The sequence below is a fragment of the Pectinophora gossypiella genome, chromosome 7 (genome assembly GCF_024362695.1).
Source record: "Pectinophora gossypiella chromosome 7, ilPecGoss1.1, whole genome shotgun sequence".
Classification (NCBI taxonomy): Eukaryota; Metazoa; Arthropoda; class Insecta; order Lepidoptera; family Gelechiidae; genus Pectinophora; species Pectinophora gossypiella.
Window position 1 is genome coordinate 8,498,077 of NC_065410.1, and position 16,386 is coordinate 8,514,462.

At 37.9% G+C, this 16,386-nt stretch overlaps 3 protein-coding genes across 3 annotated transcripts in view; 1 reads left to right on the forward strand and 2 right to left on the reverse strand.

The window, feature by feature from the left end:
- Nucleotides 1-9,130, forward strand: part of LOC126368014 (ATP-binding cassette sub-family G member 1) — a 44,526-nt gene extending 35,396 nt beyond the window's left edge. Inside the window, exons 4-11 of the mRNA XM_050011860.1 lie at nucleotides 377-522; nucleotides 1,447-1,685; nucleotides 2,587-2,837; nucleotides 3,396-3,564; nucleotides 4,781-4,881; nucleotides 5,636-5,791; nucleotides 6,401-6,606; nucleotides 7,198-9,130. Of these exons, the coding sequence (XP_049867817.1) occupies nucleotides 377-522; nucleotides 1,447-1,685; nucleotides 2,587-2,837; nucleotides 3,396-3,564; nucleotides 4,781-4,881; nucleotides 5,636-5,791; nucleotides 6,401-6,606; nucleotides 7,198-7,339 (1,410 nt within the window). The 3' untranslated portion in view covers nucleotides 7,340-9,130. The remainder of the gene's footprint in view (nucleotides 1-376; nucleotides 523-1,446; nucleotides 1,686-2,586; nucleotides 2,838-3,395; nucleotides 3,565-4,780; nucleotides 4,882-5,635; nucleotides 5,792-6,400; nucleotides 6,607-7,197) is intronic.
- The window catches only part of LOC126368092 (protein YIPF6), a 93,811-nt gene that overhangs the window by 27,100 nt on the left and 50,325 nt on the right, over nucleotides 1-16,386 (reverse strand). The gene's annotated exons all lie outside the window — the stretch shown is intronic.
- LOC126368088 (androgen-dependent TFPI-regulating protein-like) lies at nucleotides 9,934-13,468 on the reverse strand. Its single transcript, XM_050011971.1, has 5 exons — nucleotides 13,450-13,468; nucleotides 12,833-13,041; nucleotides 12,403-12,543; nucleotides 11,500-11,720; nucleotides 9,934-10,815 (listed from the first exon to the last, which is right to left on the reverse strand). Exons 2-5 carry the CDS (start codon nucleotides 13,025-13,027, stop codon nucleotides 10,626-10,628), a joined length of 747 nt encoding a protein of 248 aa, XP_049867928.1. The 5' UTR covers nucleotides 13,028-13,041; nucleotides 13,450-13,468; the 3' UTR covers nucleotides 9,934-10,625.

A 16,386-nucleotide genomic window follows, 5' to 3' on the forward strand; every position in this document is an offset into this window, starting at 1 on the left:
AAATATCACCTAATCATCATCTTTCTTCTTTTGTCTTTTTCCTTCTTTTTTCAACGTCTTTTTATCGTCAGCGATCCAGGCGTGTTTCTATTCCATAGGATTCAGATTGCACTGTAGGCCAAGATACAGGAACAGGCGTGGTATTAGTTTCTTTTTCGGTGGCATATCATAACCCTTAGTTTGTAGTTTGACTTGCCGATGTGGAGTAGCCTAAAAGGTGCATCGTTTGAGATTGACGTTAAAGTTCATTAGTAAACACACACCAGTACTAGTTCAAAAAAAATCTGCCAACACAATTAAAGAATCATCATCATCAATTAAAATTTGCCTGCTGCACTATATTTGTAACTGAATCCGATATAATATCCAATTTCAGATTGAAGATATCCTGACAAACCTGGGCCTTTACGAGCACATGAATACGCGCGCGTCACAGCTCTCCGGTGGCCAGAGGAAGAGGCTGTCCATAGCATTGGAGCTGATCAACAACCCGCTCATCATGTTCCTGGACGAACCTACCACGTAAGTTGTTATAATTATACTGACATATATAACATAACTAGCCTGTTATAGAAGTTCTGTGCTATGTGCACAGGACACTCATCGATATGTTTTGCTTCATGCAGGGTATAACGCATATTCCACTATGCTGCTTCTTTTTTCCTAAGTTTATTTTGCATTTAAGCTGTTTGTTCTTGAAGTTCAGACTAGTAGTTGCTAGTGTTAAAACCAGATCTGTCAAATTTTCAGATTAGGTAAGAGGATCCCGTTAAAACAGTATAATGCCAGACAGATGCTGACAATCATGACTCTCTGAAATGACCATAATGTCCTTCCCTGAGTTTATGTGTATACATATATGGTATATATGTGACTTTTTAACTAAATCGGTTATTGAGAATTTGAGACACGAATAGCAGGTAACAGACAAATGGTCAGACAGAACTACTATCGCATTTGTAATATTATAATTAATAAATATGGCGGCTCAGTAATAACTCTGACATCAGGGTTGATGAGGTTGGTATTCCATCTCACAACCCACACGATAAGATGAAGAATTAATATGGATTACAGAACGATATATTTTTTCCTTAATTTAAAAAACTATGTAGTGCCTGCAAGATTATTTCGTGAAGCGGTCATAGAGTAACACGGGCTTCCGGTAGCAGTAGATAGTCAATTAAATATTTTGACCCACTTGTCTAGACAGTGTAACGTGTGTTGATGCAAATTATAGCTCACTTTCGTAATCTCAGGAAGCTACATTAATTAACTAACCTTGGAGGCGTTTGGAGGCATCCCATTAGTTATAGGATATGTCATTCATTAGCTGCCTATTATCTACAAGTATCAATTTTGCTAATAAATATTTTCCTTTCATTTTTCTGCCTTGGTGCGCCTTTCTTTTCCGTAGAAACTCAAAGTAATAATTTTCAATTTTAGGGGTCTGGATAGCTCATCATGTTCGCAAGTGGTGCAACTCTGCCGGAGTCTAGCGCACCAGGGCCGGACCATCGTATGCACCGTGCACCAGCCTTCAGCCAGCCTGTTTGCACTCTTCGACCACGTCTACGTTCTGGCTGCTGGCCGCTGCCTCTATCAGGGCACTACGAGGAACCTGGTCCCGTATCTCGATCAGGCTGGCATTCCTTGCCCGATTTACCATAACCCTGCCGATTATAGTAAGTATTCGGTTATTTGGAAACTAAGGAATATAAGGGCTAGCTTCAATTGATCCCGGTATTGTAAGATATAAAAGAATGATCTCAGAATGACATTTCATTATTTTAATATTAGTTGCCTGATATCTGATCTGTTCCCATAAGACCTTCTTTCCTATAAGAAAACTAGGAAACTTATGAAATGGTGTTTATAAAGCATATTATTATATAAGTATTGAATAAAGACATTTACAGTGTTACCACAAAACACAAACTAAAAATAAACTAGGTTTGAAATAGTATTTCGCGCCACGAAAGAAGTCGGCGGATTTTAATGAAACTAACTTGACAAGTCATAATAATTCTATGCAGAATCTGCGACATTAGCGCCGCGGCCTTCGGGACTTCTTTCGTATACGGATTATATTTTAAACATAGTTTATCTTTTAGTCTTTGCTTTGTAGTAACACTGTTAATGCCAAGTATCACATTGAATAATGACAAGTACGTCTTTGATATAATATATAAACATTCATATTATCTTTATCATTTATTTACCAAGTGCATTATCGATCATATCTGTGACGATGTCAGGTACATTGCCTTATCTATTACCTGTTGTTTTTGTGACTTTCCTTGAACTTGGTAAAATTGGCTCTTTTTACGAAAAAACCATTGGACAATTCTTAGTATGTCAAGCATACTTGAAATCAACTTTCTGAATAATAACAAAGTAATAAATGAATTTATAACATGTCTAAAGTAAATTAAAATCTTCCAATCGGCGGAAAGCTGTGGATTAGGTAATCGCAAGACCGTATACGGAACAGTCATGAATTTTGAATGGAAAATATTACAAAAAAAATATGTGCCTATGTCAATATGATCAGGTGGTGTAACCGATCCAAAATGTTTTTTTCAGTCATCGAGTTAGCCAGTGGAGAATACGGTGAAGACAAGCTCACCCTACTGACCACAAAGGCGGAAAATGGCAGAGCTCTGGAGTGGTTCGAGCACCCTGACTCCATTCCTTCCATGGAGGGTCTGAGGAAGCAGTATCCTCTCAGCTTGCTGAAGGAGGAAGATTCACACAACGGGGACGAAGAGACGTCACAATCTAACCAAAGATCAGTTCTTATCAAACGAGGGTTCATGAAAGCCAAGAGAGACTCGGTGAGTACTCAATCTGCGACAATCAATTCCTTATAATTTTCATTTCGTATTCTCAACTACGTCCAAGTCGTTTAAGGAATTAATCATGATGGAATTGTTCTTTGTCCTTTTAAACGTGATGGACTAGCGATGGCCTGTAGAGCAAGCATGGCGTAAATTCCTTTTTCAAATTCAGTAGACATCTCGTTGGTATGCAACCCCCCGACACAATATAATCTATTTAATTCACACGGGTTATTTTACAGCCCGTTTGCGGTAACTCCTGTAGTTTCGTCACTATCGTAAAGCCATGCTATGCTAGCCCTGCTATGAACCTGTGATCAGAGGCATGAGACTATCCTCTACTTTGTTGAGCATATATGTATGATGAATCTTCTAAGGACTTCATTGCCAATAAATTACAAGTTGTCTTCTGGAACTTGTGAACTATCCACCGATGTCATCCTATATGGGTTCTCCCCCCAACAACGACCTGGGATAGATATTTAGGAGTCGCCGTCGCCGGATATGGTTTGGACGACATGATGATATGGGATCTCAATAAGTTCTTGTCCCCAGACTATGACCCACCTCCGGTTGATGGTGAACGTGGTGGTAGGCATCATGTTGGGTGCACTGTTCATCAACGCCGGCAACGAAGGGTCTCGGGTGCTGGAGAACTACAACTTGCTGTTTGCCATACTGATGCATCATATGATGTCGCCCATGATGCTTACCATTCTCACATGTAAGTATTATCGATGTGTTTGAAGTAGATATGTAACTACAAACTGGTATAATTACAAAACAGAATAAAGTATATTTCTTTTATAGGTAGGTATGTGTTTTATATGTATAGCTATTTAGTGCTGTCATACACTGTTGAATGGAACATTAGGTATAATAGGAGCAATCTCCTATTATACCTAATGTAAACGCCAGGTAAATAACTTAAGCATTAAATATATGGATTTAACTGGCAAAGATTGATTTTGGAACAGGGACGACGCCGTCAGAAACTTATAAAATTTTATGTTAAACCACGCTTTAAAAAGATTTTGTTTCTAAGAAGGACTTTCCAGGCCTTTATGTTCCTCAAAACCAATATAAATAGCGCTGTAAAGATTTTCCTTCGTTTAATCTATGTTCCTCAAAACCAATATAAATAGCGTTGTAAAGATTTTCCTTCGTTTAATCTTCTAATTTCACGGATAACAGACAATGCATTTTTATCTTTGTTTTTGGGTATAATTGATGACCCTTTTTACACCCAGCACAAATACATCCTCGACTCATTATTATTCTGATCAAAGTAAACAGAAGCAATATAGGTAGCAACAAAATTATAATAATGTGATCCAAATAGCAAGCAACAATTATTTATACCTATATTCCTCTGCCATTAGATTATATTTTTGAACAATAATGTACCCCAAGCAATGAGAAAATAGGTAATTATCACGTTAAATCTGAACAGCGCCATCAACATTATTTTTGGGGAACGTAGCCTGGATCCTTCATTGAATCCTAAGCCGCTTACTTAGTAAATATGATTTAAACATGTTTAAGTTAACGGCCTCCGTGGTCTAGTGGTTAGAGCGTTAGGCTCACGATCTGGAGGTCCGGGTTCGATTCCCGATGGGGACATTGTCGAAATCACTTTGTGAGACCGTCCTTTGTTTGGTAAGGACTTTTCAGGCTTGAATCACCTGATTGTCCGAAAAAGTAAGATGATTCCGTGCTTCGGAGGGCACGTTAAGCCGTTGGTCCCGGCTATTAGCCGTAAAAACACCTCCACCAACCCGCAGTGGAGCAGCGTGGTGGAGTATGCTCCATACCCCCTCCGGTTGATTGAGGGGAGGCCTGTGCCCAGCAGTGGGACGTATATAGGCAGTTTATGTTATGTGTTATGTTTAAGTACTCGTAAGTATGTTATTTATCTAATAATAATTTAAACTTTTCAGTCCCATCGGAGATGTCGGTACTATCAAAGGAGCACTTCAACAGATGGTATTCCCTCGGTTCCTACTATATATCCATCACTATAGTCGATCTTCCAGTGTCGGTAAGTAAACGATAATTAATTACTTATTAGTAAATAATAAATTATTATAAGTTTTCATTATTAAGCTGTTGTTACAATTTATAAGATAGGTACCTAGTAGGTATTTACTTTCGTTGCGTTTGTTTGAGGATGTGAAAAACTGGATACGATCGAATATTGACAACAAAATTACTTTTTAGTTAGATTAGGACATCACAGGTTTGTTGACAGGCTGGATTATCCGAATGAAAGATGAGTCTGTGCTTCGTACTATTTATTTAAGCAAAGTAGTTGATAAATGAGTCTCGTCAGAGGTCTTTGGCGGTTCATAACTAGAATTGGTGTGCTTCATCATCGACTTTGTAACCCAAACGAGAAGAAGCTTATTATCATGCTTCTTATAATAATATCGTGTTGGGCTCACGATCCTGAGGTTTCGGTTTCGAATCCCGGTGCGGACATATCACAAAACTTTACAAGCTGATCATCAGATTGTCCAAAAAGTAAGATGATTCATGCTTCGGAAAGCACGTTAAGCCGTTGGTCCCGGTTACTACTTATACGTGATGTAAGTAGTCGTGACATGAGCCATGTCAGGGGCCTTTGGCGGCTCAATAATAACCCTGACACCCCACCCACGCGATAGAAGAAGATAATAATATCCCATAACAATCCATTTAAATTAAGTAAACAGATCGATAGCATGCAACTCCCTTGACGAGAGGTCCTCAATGAGATGATACGGATTGTACAGACCTTTGTTATCTCTTTGCAGATAGTATCGTGCTTCATCTTCAGCGTGATAGTATACACCATGTCCTCGCAGCCGCTGGACATCGTCAGGTTCCTCATGTTCTTCGCCATCTCTCTGTATACGGTGTTGGTGGCGCAGAGCGTCGGGCTCATGATTGGAGCTGTCTTCAATGTTGTTGTGAGTATTTTGTATCCCTTCAAATAATGGAGGGACCTCATGAGCAATGGAATAGTTACCTATTGTCATCCTGCCCATCTTAAGACTGTAATGCGAGGTTGTGTGATTGGAGGCTTTCTTCTGTGGATATAGATTATATACCTATGTAGCGTTTTGAACTTCAAATGGACATTCAACTCCCATTCTATCAGAGTCCTAATGTGCATAAATCTACTTAGTTAATGTAATTTCATATTTATTTGCCAGAAAACATTTAGATTCTATCATAATGTCATGAAATATTTAAAGACCTTCATCATCATCAATTTAAAAGCCACGCTCTTGTCGGTGCAGCATTTTTCATGCTACTTTTTTAGGAAAAAATAGGGCAGTGGTTTCCCTCTTGCTTTCCACCCCGCAGTACTCTGTCTGACGCAAGTGGGATGGCGCCCAGAGTAGTCTACTACAAAGCCATACTAGGACTCCTGTCCTCCACCTCTGAATAGTACTGACAGTTACTGCTGCCCTCTGTCAGGTTCCAGGTTACAGTCTCTGTGACTTGCCCCCTTAGATATAAGACCTTAAGATAACAGAATAAAACAGTTCTGACATTTCCATCTCGTTTTCCAGAACGGCACATTCCTCGGGCCAACTCTTTCAGTTCCCATGATGATGTTTGCTGGTTTCGGAGTGACATTGCGCGACCTACCATCATACCTTTACTGGGGATCTTATGTCTCCTACTTGCGGTATGGCCTTGAAGGCTTCATCGGCGCCATCTATGGATTGGAGCGGCCGATTTTGGATTGCAACCAAGCCCTATACTGCCACTATCGGTAAGAACATGAAAAATTAACTAAATTTGTTGTTTGGTATGGGGTAAGATATTTTGTCTTGATCTTTATCTACTATAGGTAGGTATACCCAATTACCCTGGTAAACTTGATACCAGGGCGGTTAAAGTGGCCACATCGAAGCAATTCATCTATGAAATCAATATTGCAATTTGACATGCGCATATAAAAGTGCGCAATGCAATTAAATGTCAAATAGCAATATTGCTTTCTTAGATAAATTGCTTTGATTTGGTCATTTTAACCCGCCTCCCCTCCCCCCCAGGTAGGCTACAACTCACCATCTAAGGCTTTCTTTAAGATTATGTTTTGCCATAGAGAATCTTGTTGAAATTGATACGTAATTACAATAAGTCAATAATTTCTAGGCTCGGCATGATGAATATGTAATGGAACATACCATTTTTTTCTCTATCGGCCTAGATTATATTTGGTTACCTTAAAGTGAAAATATTGTAAGCGCATTTTTGCAAAGTACACAAGATTCATGTTGACTAAAACTGTTCTATATTTTGTTTCTATTCTATGTGGAATCAGTAGCCTCGCCTAACCACACGTTATCTGGTCCTGCAGGTACCCTCGGCAGTTCCTGGAGGAAGTAGCGATGTCCCCGGATATGTTCTGGTGGGACGTACTGGCTTTGACTGTGGCCGTGGTGGTGTTTAGGACCGCAGCCTTCGTACTCCTTAAATTCAAACTCAGCGCCATGCGGTAAACTTGGATAAGTTATTGTTGCATGTAGAGGCAGGAAAGTGTGACACGAGGGCTGGGGCGTGGAACTTTGTATTGAGCAGCAAACAAAATCTAGACTCGGCTTCGTCCCGTTTTCCTTGCTCTGTATCAAGCTTAAAGCCTCATTACATTACGCGATACATCACGCACGAAGCGTTGAATATAGGCCTAAAACGTAGGTATTTCGAAATCATGGCCTATGATCACAGTGCCCGATGTATCGCGTAATGGAATGTAATAAGGTCTATTTAATGTTGTACTAAAAACGAAAAACAGACGTTATAGTTAATTTTATCGCTGTATATTTGGAGACCATCCGGTTTGAAAATTCTGGAATATGTCTGGGTTGAGTTGCTGCCGAAAGTATTGGGATATCTACAGAGAGTTTTTAAAGTCTAATTCAAATTAGACTTCTATATATAATTGACTTCTGACTTCTAAAAATAATGAAGACTTCTCGACTAGTACAAATTAGAGGGAAACTAAAGCTTACTCGTAACATTCGGGTCCCGAATTTCAATCGATAAATTAATTTAAAAATACATTAACTAAACACTTAGGTAGGCATGGAAATTAATTTATAGGTAGGTAAATGAAAGAAAAAAGTGTTACATGAAAAAATGTGTGTATGTTTATATAGCATAAACAGGTTTTCATAATGGTATAGATGAACGTGCAGGGTTTTATTTCATTGTTCTAATGCTGTGATATGATACTATTCCAAAACTATATTCCAAAATAAATAAGGGAAAATATCTTGCCAATAAGCTTTTACTAAGATAAATAAATTTTAGTGTCATTTCTTTTATTTTCTGCAGACAATTAAGGCAAAGAAACATTGATAGCATTAAATGAACTTATACATAATTATAATATGAATATTCGAGATTCAATAATTGAATATACAGTAATTATAATTTTGATGGAATTTTAGACTTTATGAGAGAGAAAGTAAGTTCTACTATAACTAATATTTAAAGCATTCGCCTCACTATGTCGTGCGCGTATCGCTAACGCGTGCTGTGTGGCAAATGGTTTAAAATACATGGGATGACTATTAGGTTATGGGTGCTAATTCTAGTATGTATACACCAACTAATTTTATTTAAATTATAAGTACCTGTCATTTTTTTATCCGTCGAGAAGGAAAAGGACGTGTTTTCGACAAGCATATAATGTATGGAACACACGTTAATATTAGGCCGAAATTTATAAAATCCTACCAAATTTTAATGTTGCCCAATAACCCGACAGAATTAAGTTGATACCACTCGTCTAACGGGTTGCATATCAGCAAGATGCCTATTTTATTATTTTATATAATTTATTTATTCACATACTTACTGATTTTAAAATTAACAGTTGTCAATCATCCGTCTCTTTCCTTTTCAGTTGATTAGAAAATTAGGGGTATAACTTAAAGTTAAATTAGGAGGTGTCTGTAGGAATCAGGGCCTAAGTAGATTATAACGGTTAGCATTATTGTTATGTTTTACATAAAATTGTACCTACCTGTAAAGTAGGATGAAAATGTACACAAAAATTTGTGTTAATATTTAATTTAGAAAATTATTATAAAATAGTTGCTCAATAAAATTATTTATTTTTATACATAGTTTTAAGGAACAAGACATAATTACGAACTATGAAATATAAGGTGCCATGAGATTAAGAAAAGTTGACATGAATAAAATGAATTTGTACTTCATTAAATTTAAGATAGATAATTGTTTGTTACATATATGAAAATAAATAAAAGTTTTAAAATATAAAATGATCTTTTAATTTACTTATAAAAAATATTTCAGAGTTCGCGCCTCTACATGTAAGTAATCTAACATTTTCTAAGGCACTGACGTAAAGGTGGGTCCTGACTGGTGTTACGTGGCGTAATGTAACATTCGCAGCGAGCATGATAAGTAAAGCCGTGTGTTAAAATCCGTTATGTTGCTCCTTGCGAGCGCCTTGATTTCCCGTACTGACAGCACGAACGCTCCCTGGGTAACGTTACATAACGCTTCGTAACATCAGTCAGTACCCACCTTAAAGCAACGCTGTGGCCGATGACGACAAATGGCAGATTCAAACTTTGACTTAGACAACATTCAGTCAAGAAGGGCACGTGAATCCATCACAGCTTAGGTCATAAATATAGCGCTAAAGTTATTTTACCTTATCCTATATACCTAGGTACGTACCTACATACATACATAACATCACGGAGTAGAAGAAAGTGGTTGGAATGGCCAAGTTAGCGCGAAACGCGTGCCAGTCTATATAAGCAAATAGTTCATACTTCAACTTTGCACTCCATTCGCCTGCAAACTTTACGAAACACGGAGCTCTGCGATAGCACATTAAAAGGTCGTCTTCTGCATTATAATTACAACCTGCGTGGCAAAAAATCAAATATCGACTATCATGTAAGAAGATCCATCCTTATCACAGGACAGCTACGAGTGTAGGAAAGGTAGGCAGAATGAAACGTAACGTAAAGGTGTGAGCGAGAGACAAGAGAGGATTGCGGAATGACAGGGAAATGGCGGTCGGTTGTTTTAAAATGGAAAATTTATTAAATTCATAAAACGTTTTTAATAAACAAGGATTGAAGAAATATAATCGTTTCCATCATGTCCCATCCCACAATTTTTGAAACCTTAATATGATCAGTTATTTATCAAGAAAAAATTGCAGCCTATCACATAAAATAAACATTGCCAGTAAAGTGGCTATTTATTCTGAGAAGGAGTAGTAAAAGATAGCAGGGTTGAACCGGCGACAGCAGTTATCACACAAAATGCGCGTTAGGCTGTTTTCATTCTCTTTCTTCTATTCCGTGCATAACAAAAACAGCCGTGAATATACGTTCTACTGCCGGTCACAGGCCTCCCCCCATACATCCGGAGGGGGTATGGCTATTTATTCGTAGGCGCTGCTTCCGGGTTGGCGGAGGTGTTTTTCTATCTCCTATGTTTTACGTGTTATAACCTACACGCTTATTTTTAATTATATTTTTAAATCTTTGTGTCAGAATTGGGTCTCAGGCTCAGGGAGAAAACAGGTGACTCCCGCTCCGGCTCGTTCCTGGTCCAAAGGCGGTAATGCGGCTAGTGTTGTGGGCACCTTTGCTCCGGGAACAGTGAGTGGCGGGTTATTTAATGACTAGTTTTTAAGTTTGTTTTTGTGACGTATTGTTATATTAATATTTACAATGAAATAAAATATATGAATATTTTCCTTATTTGAAATACTTAATATTTTGCAATAACTTATTTATCTTTACCCTGATGTATATTCTTAGTGTTTCTTCCATGAATACAGTCTATCGCCAACCACATAGAAGTAAAGAAGAATAAATACTCTAAGTAAAACATGACTACCAACAGGAGTATTTCTGCCGTCGCAAGACTACCAAGTACCACGTAGACCAGCTCTCCTTGAAGATATCGTTCCAAAATCCTGGAATACAAAAAATATCATCATCATTTCCCTAGCATTATCCCGTTTTTCACAGGGTCCGCTTACTTAACCTAGATTTGACAGGTCCGGTTTTTTACAGAAGCGACTGCCTGTTTGACTTTCCAATCCGCGAAGGGAAATCCAGCCCAATACAGGTTAGGTCATATACTTCTGAAAATGCATTTCTCTGGAATGTGGGTTTCCTCACAAATAGTGATGTTTAGTAGATAGCTATGCGATGGAAAATTCCACTTGATATCAGCTCACAATCATGGCCTGAATTATCCCTCAAAGTTTTCGTTACGACGTCACTAACAACCTGTATAGCTAATATTTTTGAGAAAGATAGGTAAGTATGTAACATAGGCTGTTTATATATTTTTTATTCCTAAGGGCAATCAGAGGTGAAGATATCGCATGAACAACTAAGTAAAGACTACATACATACATGCGATCACGCCTATTTCCTCTTGAGGTAGGGCAGAGACCACGGAATTCCACTAACTACGTTCCTGACACACCACTCTTATCAAAGACTTCATTCCTGCTCGCCGGTTTAGAGTCAACATCCTCGATCTGATCTCGGTATGTATACCTAGACTTTCTTTTTTAGGGTTTTATAAGTAAAAAGTAATACGGATACTAATCACGGATACGGTTACTAATTAAAAATAAAGAACTTACGCAGAACAATAAATTACGAAAAACGCCGTCATCAACACCAGTCTTCGCTTCAAACTTTCAGGTCTTCTCCTGGGCACTAGGACCAAGTCAAATACCAAAGTGACCATGGACAACGTGTGGAGTGAGTGTTGCTCCCAGGAAGACAAATACTTGAACACACCATCTGGGGTTATCAGTGTCCTATCCCTGTTGTATAGCCTCCAGAATGTATAATCTGCCCACTGAAAATTACATGGCTCATCATACCAGCATCAGCCGGGTCTGCATGACAACCGCGCCGCGCGCGGCTCATATTCTATCGAGCGCTTGGACCAATAAACGATACGAATGCTATCTACGTAGATGGACGTCAAACGGTTATTGGTCGAAGCGCTCAATATAATACTTACGCGTTGCGCGCGGCGCGGTTGTCATGCAGACCCGCCTGGTCACTTTTTACATTTGCAGTTACATTAGCACGCACATAGCTATCAAATTTTAGTTGAAAGATCAATTGAATAACGGGCTTGCAACAATAAGTTATTATGTTCAGTAACACAGTTGTTTCGACCATTATAGATGGCGATACGGTTCACCACCGTTTGTCTTACAGAAAGATCGGTGAGGTGTGGGTACTCAGTTCATCTTGCGATGGATGCACCTCTGACTATCCCAATTGGGATATAGTCTTGAGCTTATGTTATGTATGTTATTAATAGACTTATCTACATAAAACTCTGAATATTCTAAGCATCTTTACATTCAGTTCCAACCTCCAAAAGACATGGTGTGGATTAACTGGCTCTAGGTCGAGGACTGACTTACAACGACAACGAGATTCAAAAGGAATGTAATTCAATTCAAATGCGCTCTGCATATTATAGTATTGACGCCATCATCTCCATGGTGGATAGATAAACTTACCATAATCGTAGGGAACATAATGCTAGTAAAGAGCACGTCTCGAATTCTCCGCAACTTGGAGACATTCCTCTCATTATCTTCTCCTCTCTTCTCTTTCCAATCACAGTACAAGCACAGAGGATAATACGCGAGGTTTATTAGCTGGTAATATAAGAAAACAAATTATTCTATTGAAACTGTTTGTATCTAAGGTAATTAGGTATAATACTAGTAGGAGTAATATCAAGTGAGTGAGTTTAAGTATACAAGTATAATTGTATAAAATTACATATCTAGCTGATTCTGTTTAATACTGGATAATGCTTAAAAATATTTAAATTAAGTAGGTACCTCTGCCGTCTTCATGCAGGTTAGATGTCTCAATTATGATCATTTACATGATAAATGATAATAAATAATATAAAATGATGATAAAGTTATACTTACTTACATTGAACCAGGTGGTGATAAATCTCCACTTAAGTTGTTCAAATATTTTTACGTTAGGGTCGTCATCTATTGACAAGTCTCTTGGTAACATATTTATTGCATTTATAATCAAATTTACCCATGATACAGTGAATAACAAAAGTCTAGTATTTAACAAGGTATTGCTACTTTTTATCACCGGCTCACTTGCAAACATGACGAAGACTGAAACTGCAAAAACATTAATATGCGATATTTTTGCAATAAACAACTTATTCTTATCTGTGAAATTGTTAGTAATACCTAAATAATCATATATTAATAATAGTATGCAAATAAAGAATATTGAATATTAAATAATCTTTTCTTGATTATTCTCTTGCCATTCAAGATGTCTAATAGTCTAGTTTCAACATGGATATGAAGGCTTGACGCCTATATTATAATGTATCTACTTATAGACAAACCTAGTTTTACAGTATTATGTAATTACACTTGCCGATCTGATAGGTACAGTCATGAGCAACATAATGTACCCACTTTAGGACTCTGTCGCACTAACATATTTGACATTAAGTGAGACTTACAGTTCAATTTGTCAAAAAAGTTAATGTGACATGGTACCAAAGTGGGTGGTACATATTAATGCTCGTGACCGTACGACGTGACTGAATGACTGAGACTGAGATGTAGAGAGGACGGGAATTTGTTAATGAATATACTTTTGCACATACACGTGCCTGTTGATAAGCCAAACAAAGGTCGAAAGTTCAGCAACGAAGGAATTATAAATTAGTAAAAAAAAAAAACATTCAAACCCGACTACGGAAAAATTGCGCTCTAATAAGTGTGAAAACAACTGTCGGGTCTTTAGTTTAGGTAAAGTAAACAGACGCACTGCACTAAATAAAGATAATAGATACTTGCCTATTCAGACACTGAAGTGATACTATCAGTCACAACGGAGTTAAAAATAACTCGACCACTAGATATAGCACACTATAATGAACTTTATAAAACAACTGTTTGAATTTGCACTGGTGCTCGTGAGACTAATAATTGAATGAGAATGACGAAAGTCCGCAGTGCCATGATAGGAATGAAGATCTATATTATACATATAGGTAATAGGTAACACTTACCTTAAGACAAGCGAGGTCGTCTATAATAGGTCAGTTTAATAGCATAATTGTGTAGGCAGTGGCGGCCCTAGCAAAATATTCAGGAAGTGGCACCCCTTAGCCCCTTAAAATACAAAATGTTTCGATTAGTTTACGGCAATCGAAATATACGTATTTTTTTTAATGAGATGTGGTGTAAAAGACGATATAGTGACTAAGATTGAGAAGGACATGTTAGGTTGGTTTGGACACGTAGAGCGGCTGAAGGATAATATAATTGTAAAAGCGGTATATAAAGCGAAAGTTGATGGTAGGGCTGGCAGAGGAAGACCGAAAAGGACTTACATTGACCAAATTGGAGATGTTCTTAAAAAAGGTTTAATACGATCTATATATACGATTGATGAATGTGGAGGGAGCAAGAGATGTGTGTCAGGATCGAAGCAAATGTAATTCTATAGTCTCCGATTACCCCGGTGGGAAATAGGCGTGAGTTTATGTATGTGTATGTTTTTTTTTAATGTTGTTACGGCCACCCGGTGTGAGTTTTATGTGGCCGAAATCTAACCTAAGTTAGTTTGCGGCCAGGGTGAACCAGTCTTGGTTGATTTTGGCGCTCCCCCCTATTTCGGCGCCCAGTGCGGTGGCACACCTCGCATCGCCCTAGGGCCGCTACTGAGCGTAGGTGCTTCCGTAATAATAGATATTTTTATAATCATAAAAATCCTAGAGAGCAAGGTTGTCCAGTGTCATACCTAAGCAGGTACCTAGTTACCTGTAGATTTTGAAAATTGGGTAAGGTAGATTTAGTAACTTTTTTAAAATAAAGTCACATCAAAAATTAATGTGTGCAAGATTTGTGATAGTTACTACTGGCACTAGTTTGAGTTATTTTTTTATGTTGGCGGGGTCTCCTAATAAAAGCATATGTCTGCTTAAAAAGTGATTCAAGGGTTGGAATCTCCTTTTAAGCAGACATAATACTTTTTACATAATTATACTTAATGCTATTTAGTTACCAAATGTTACTGCAATAAACTTTTTATTTTATTTTTAAATCAGAGAAAGGAGATAATCACTATGGAATAAAAATCATTATAAAACTTCATTCAAGTGCGTCAATTACACAGAAATCCTTATAATATTCATAATAAATAATTGTTTCCTAAAACAAATTTTAAAACCCTTTATTTTAATCAGTGTGTCTTGCACATGGAACGCCTAGCCAAATAACAAGAGACAAAATACATCGAATAGGTATTGCTATTTTTAAAAGAGATATACTAAGTTTATTTCATATAGAGATGACAAGGAAAACTCAGAATGTTCTGCGCTGATTATCATTCCAGGCGTGTCGTACAAAACGACTTATTCGTCACGTTTTATCTAATGTGGTGAATCTATTAATATGCTAATGGATAACCACACCGCAATCACTATCAGTAGATCGTCATACCTTACCTATCTACATTACTTATCACTTTGTGAGACCAATGATATTCGCCTAATATGTAGGATACTAGGAGGGAGTTTAAACAAATAATTTGCTGAGGGGGTCACATCTCTGACGTCTGTGATAGTCCAGTAAAATAAAACTGATATAATTTATAGAATTGTTTACTGACGCAAATAATTGATACTCGGAATGTGTCTGTACCTACGCAATAAAAATAAACTTTTATAAATTACTTCTCTGCTGGAGTAAAGATAAAAAAACAGAGAAAACGTTTAACGGTTTGTAATTGTGACGTAAAAGCCTACTAAGGGATTGTGTGCTCTCCAACTCGATGGACATGGGCGATGGGGTGACCAACTGTCGCCATCGTATCCATCTTCATATAATCACCTAAATCTATTAGGTATCTTGGACGACGCCCTCAGCCGAGGTTCGCGCCCAACTGGGCTCCAGGTCTATTATCTTAAATTTTGTATCAGGTGAGAGAGAGCCCTCTGCGCTCCCCATTTTTCCAGCCACGTAGTTAATGCTATTTGCGGCAAATCGGCAATAAGTCACATCAAAAAAAAAGTAGATATATACCTAACTACAAACTGGTATAATCACAAAACAGAAAAAAGTATATTTCTTTTATAGGTTTTATATAGCTATTTAGTGGTCTAGTGGTTAGAGCGTTAGGCTTACGATCTGGAGGTTCGGGTTCGATTCCCGATGGGGACATTGTTGAAATCACTTTATGAGACTGTCCTTTGATCCGTAAGGACTTTTCATGCTTGAATCACCTGATTGTCTGAAAAAGTAAGATGATTCCGTGCTTCGGAGGGCACGTTAAGCCGTTGGTCCCGGCTATTAAAAACACCTCCACCAACCCGCTTTGGAGCAGCGTGGTGGAGTATGCTCCATACCCCCTCCGGTTGATTGAGGGGAGGCCTGTGCCCAGCAGTGGGACGTATATACCTAGGCTGTTTATATTAGTGCTGTCATACACTGTTGAATGGA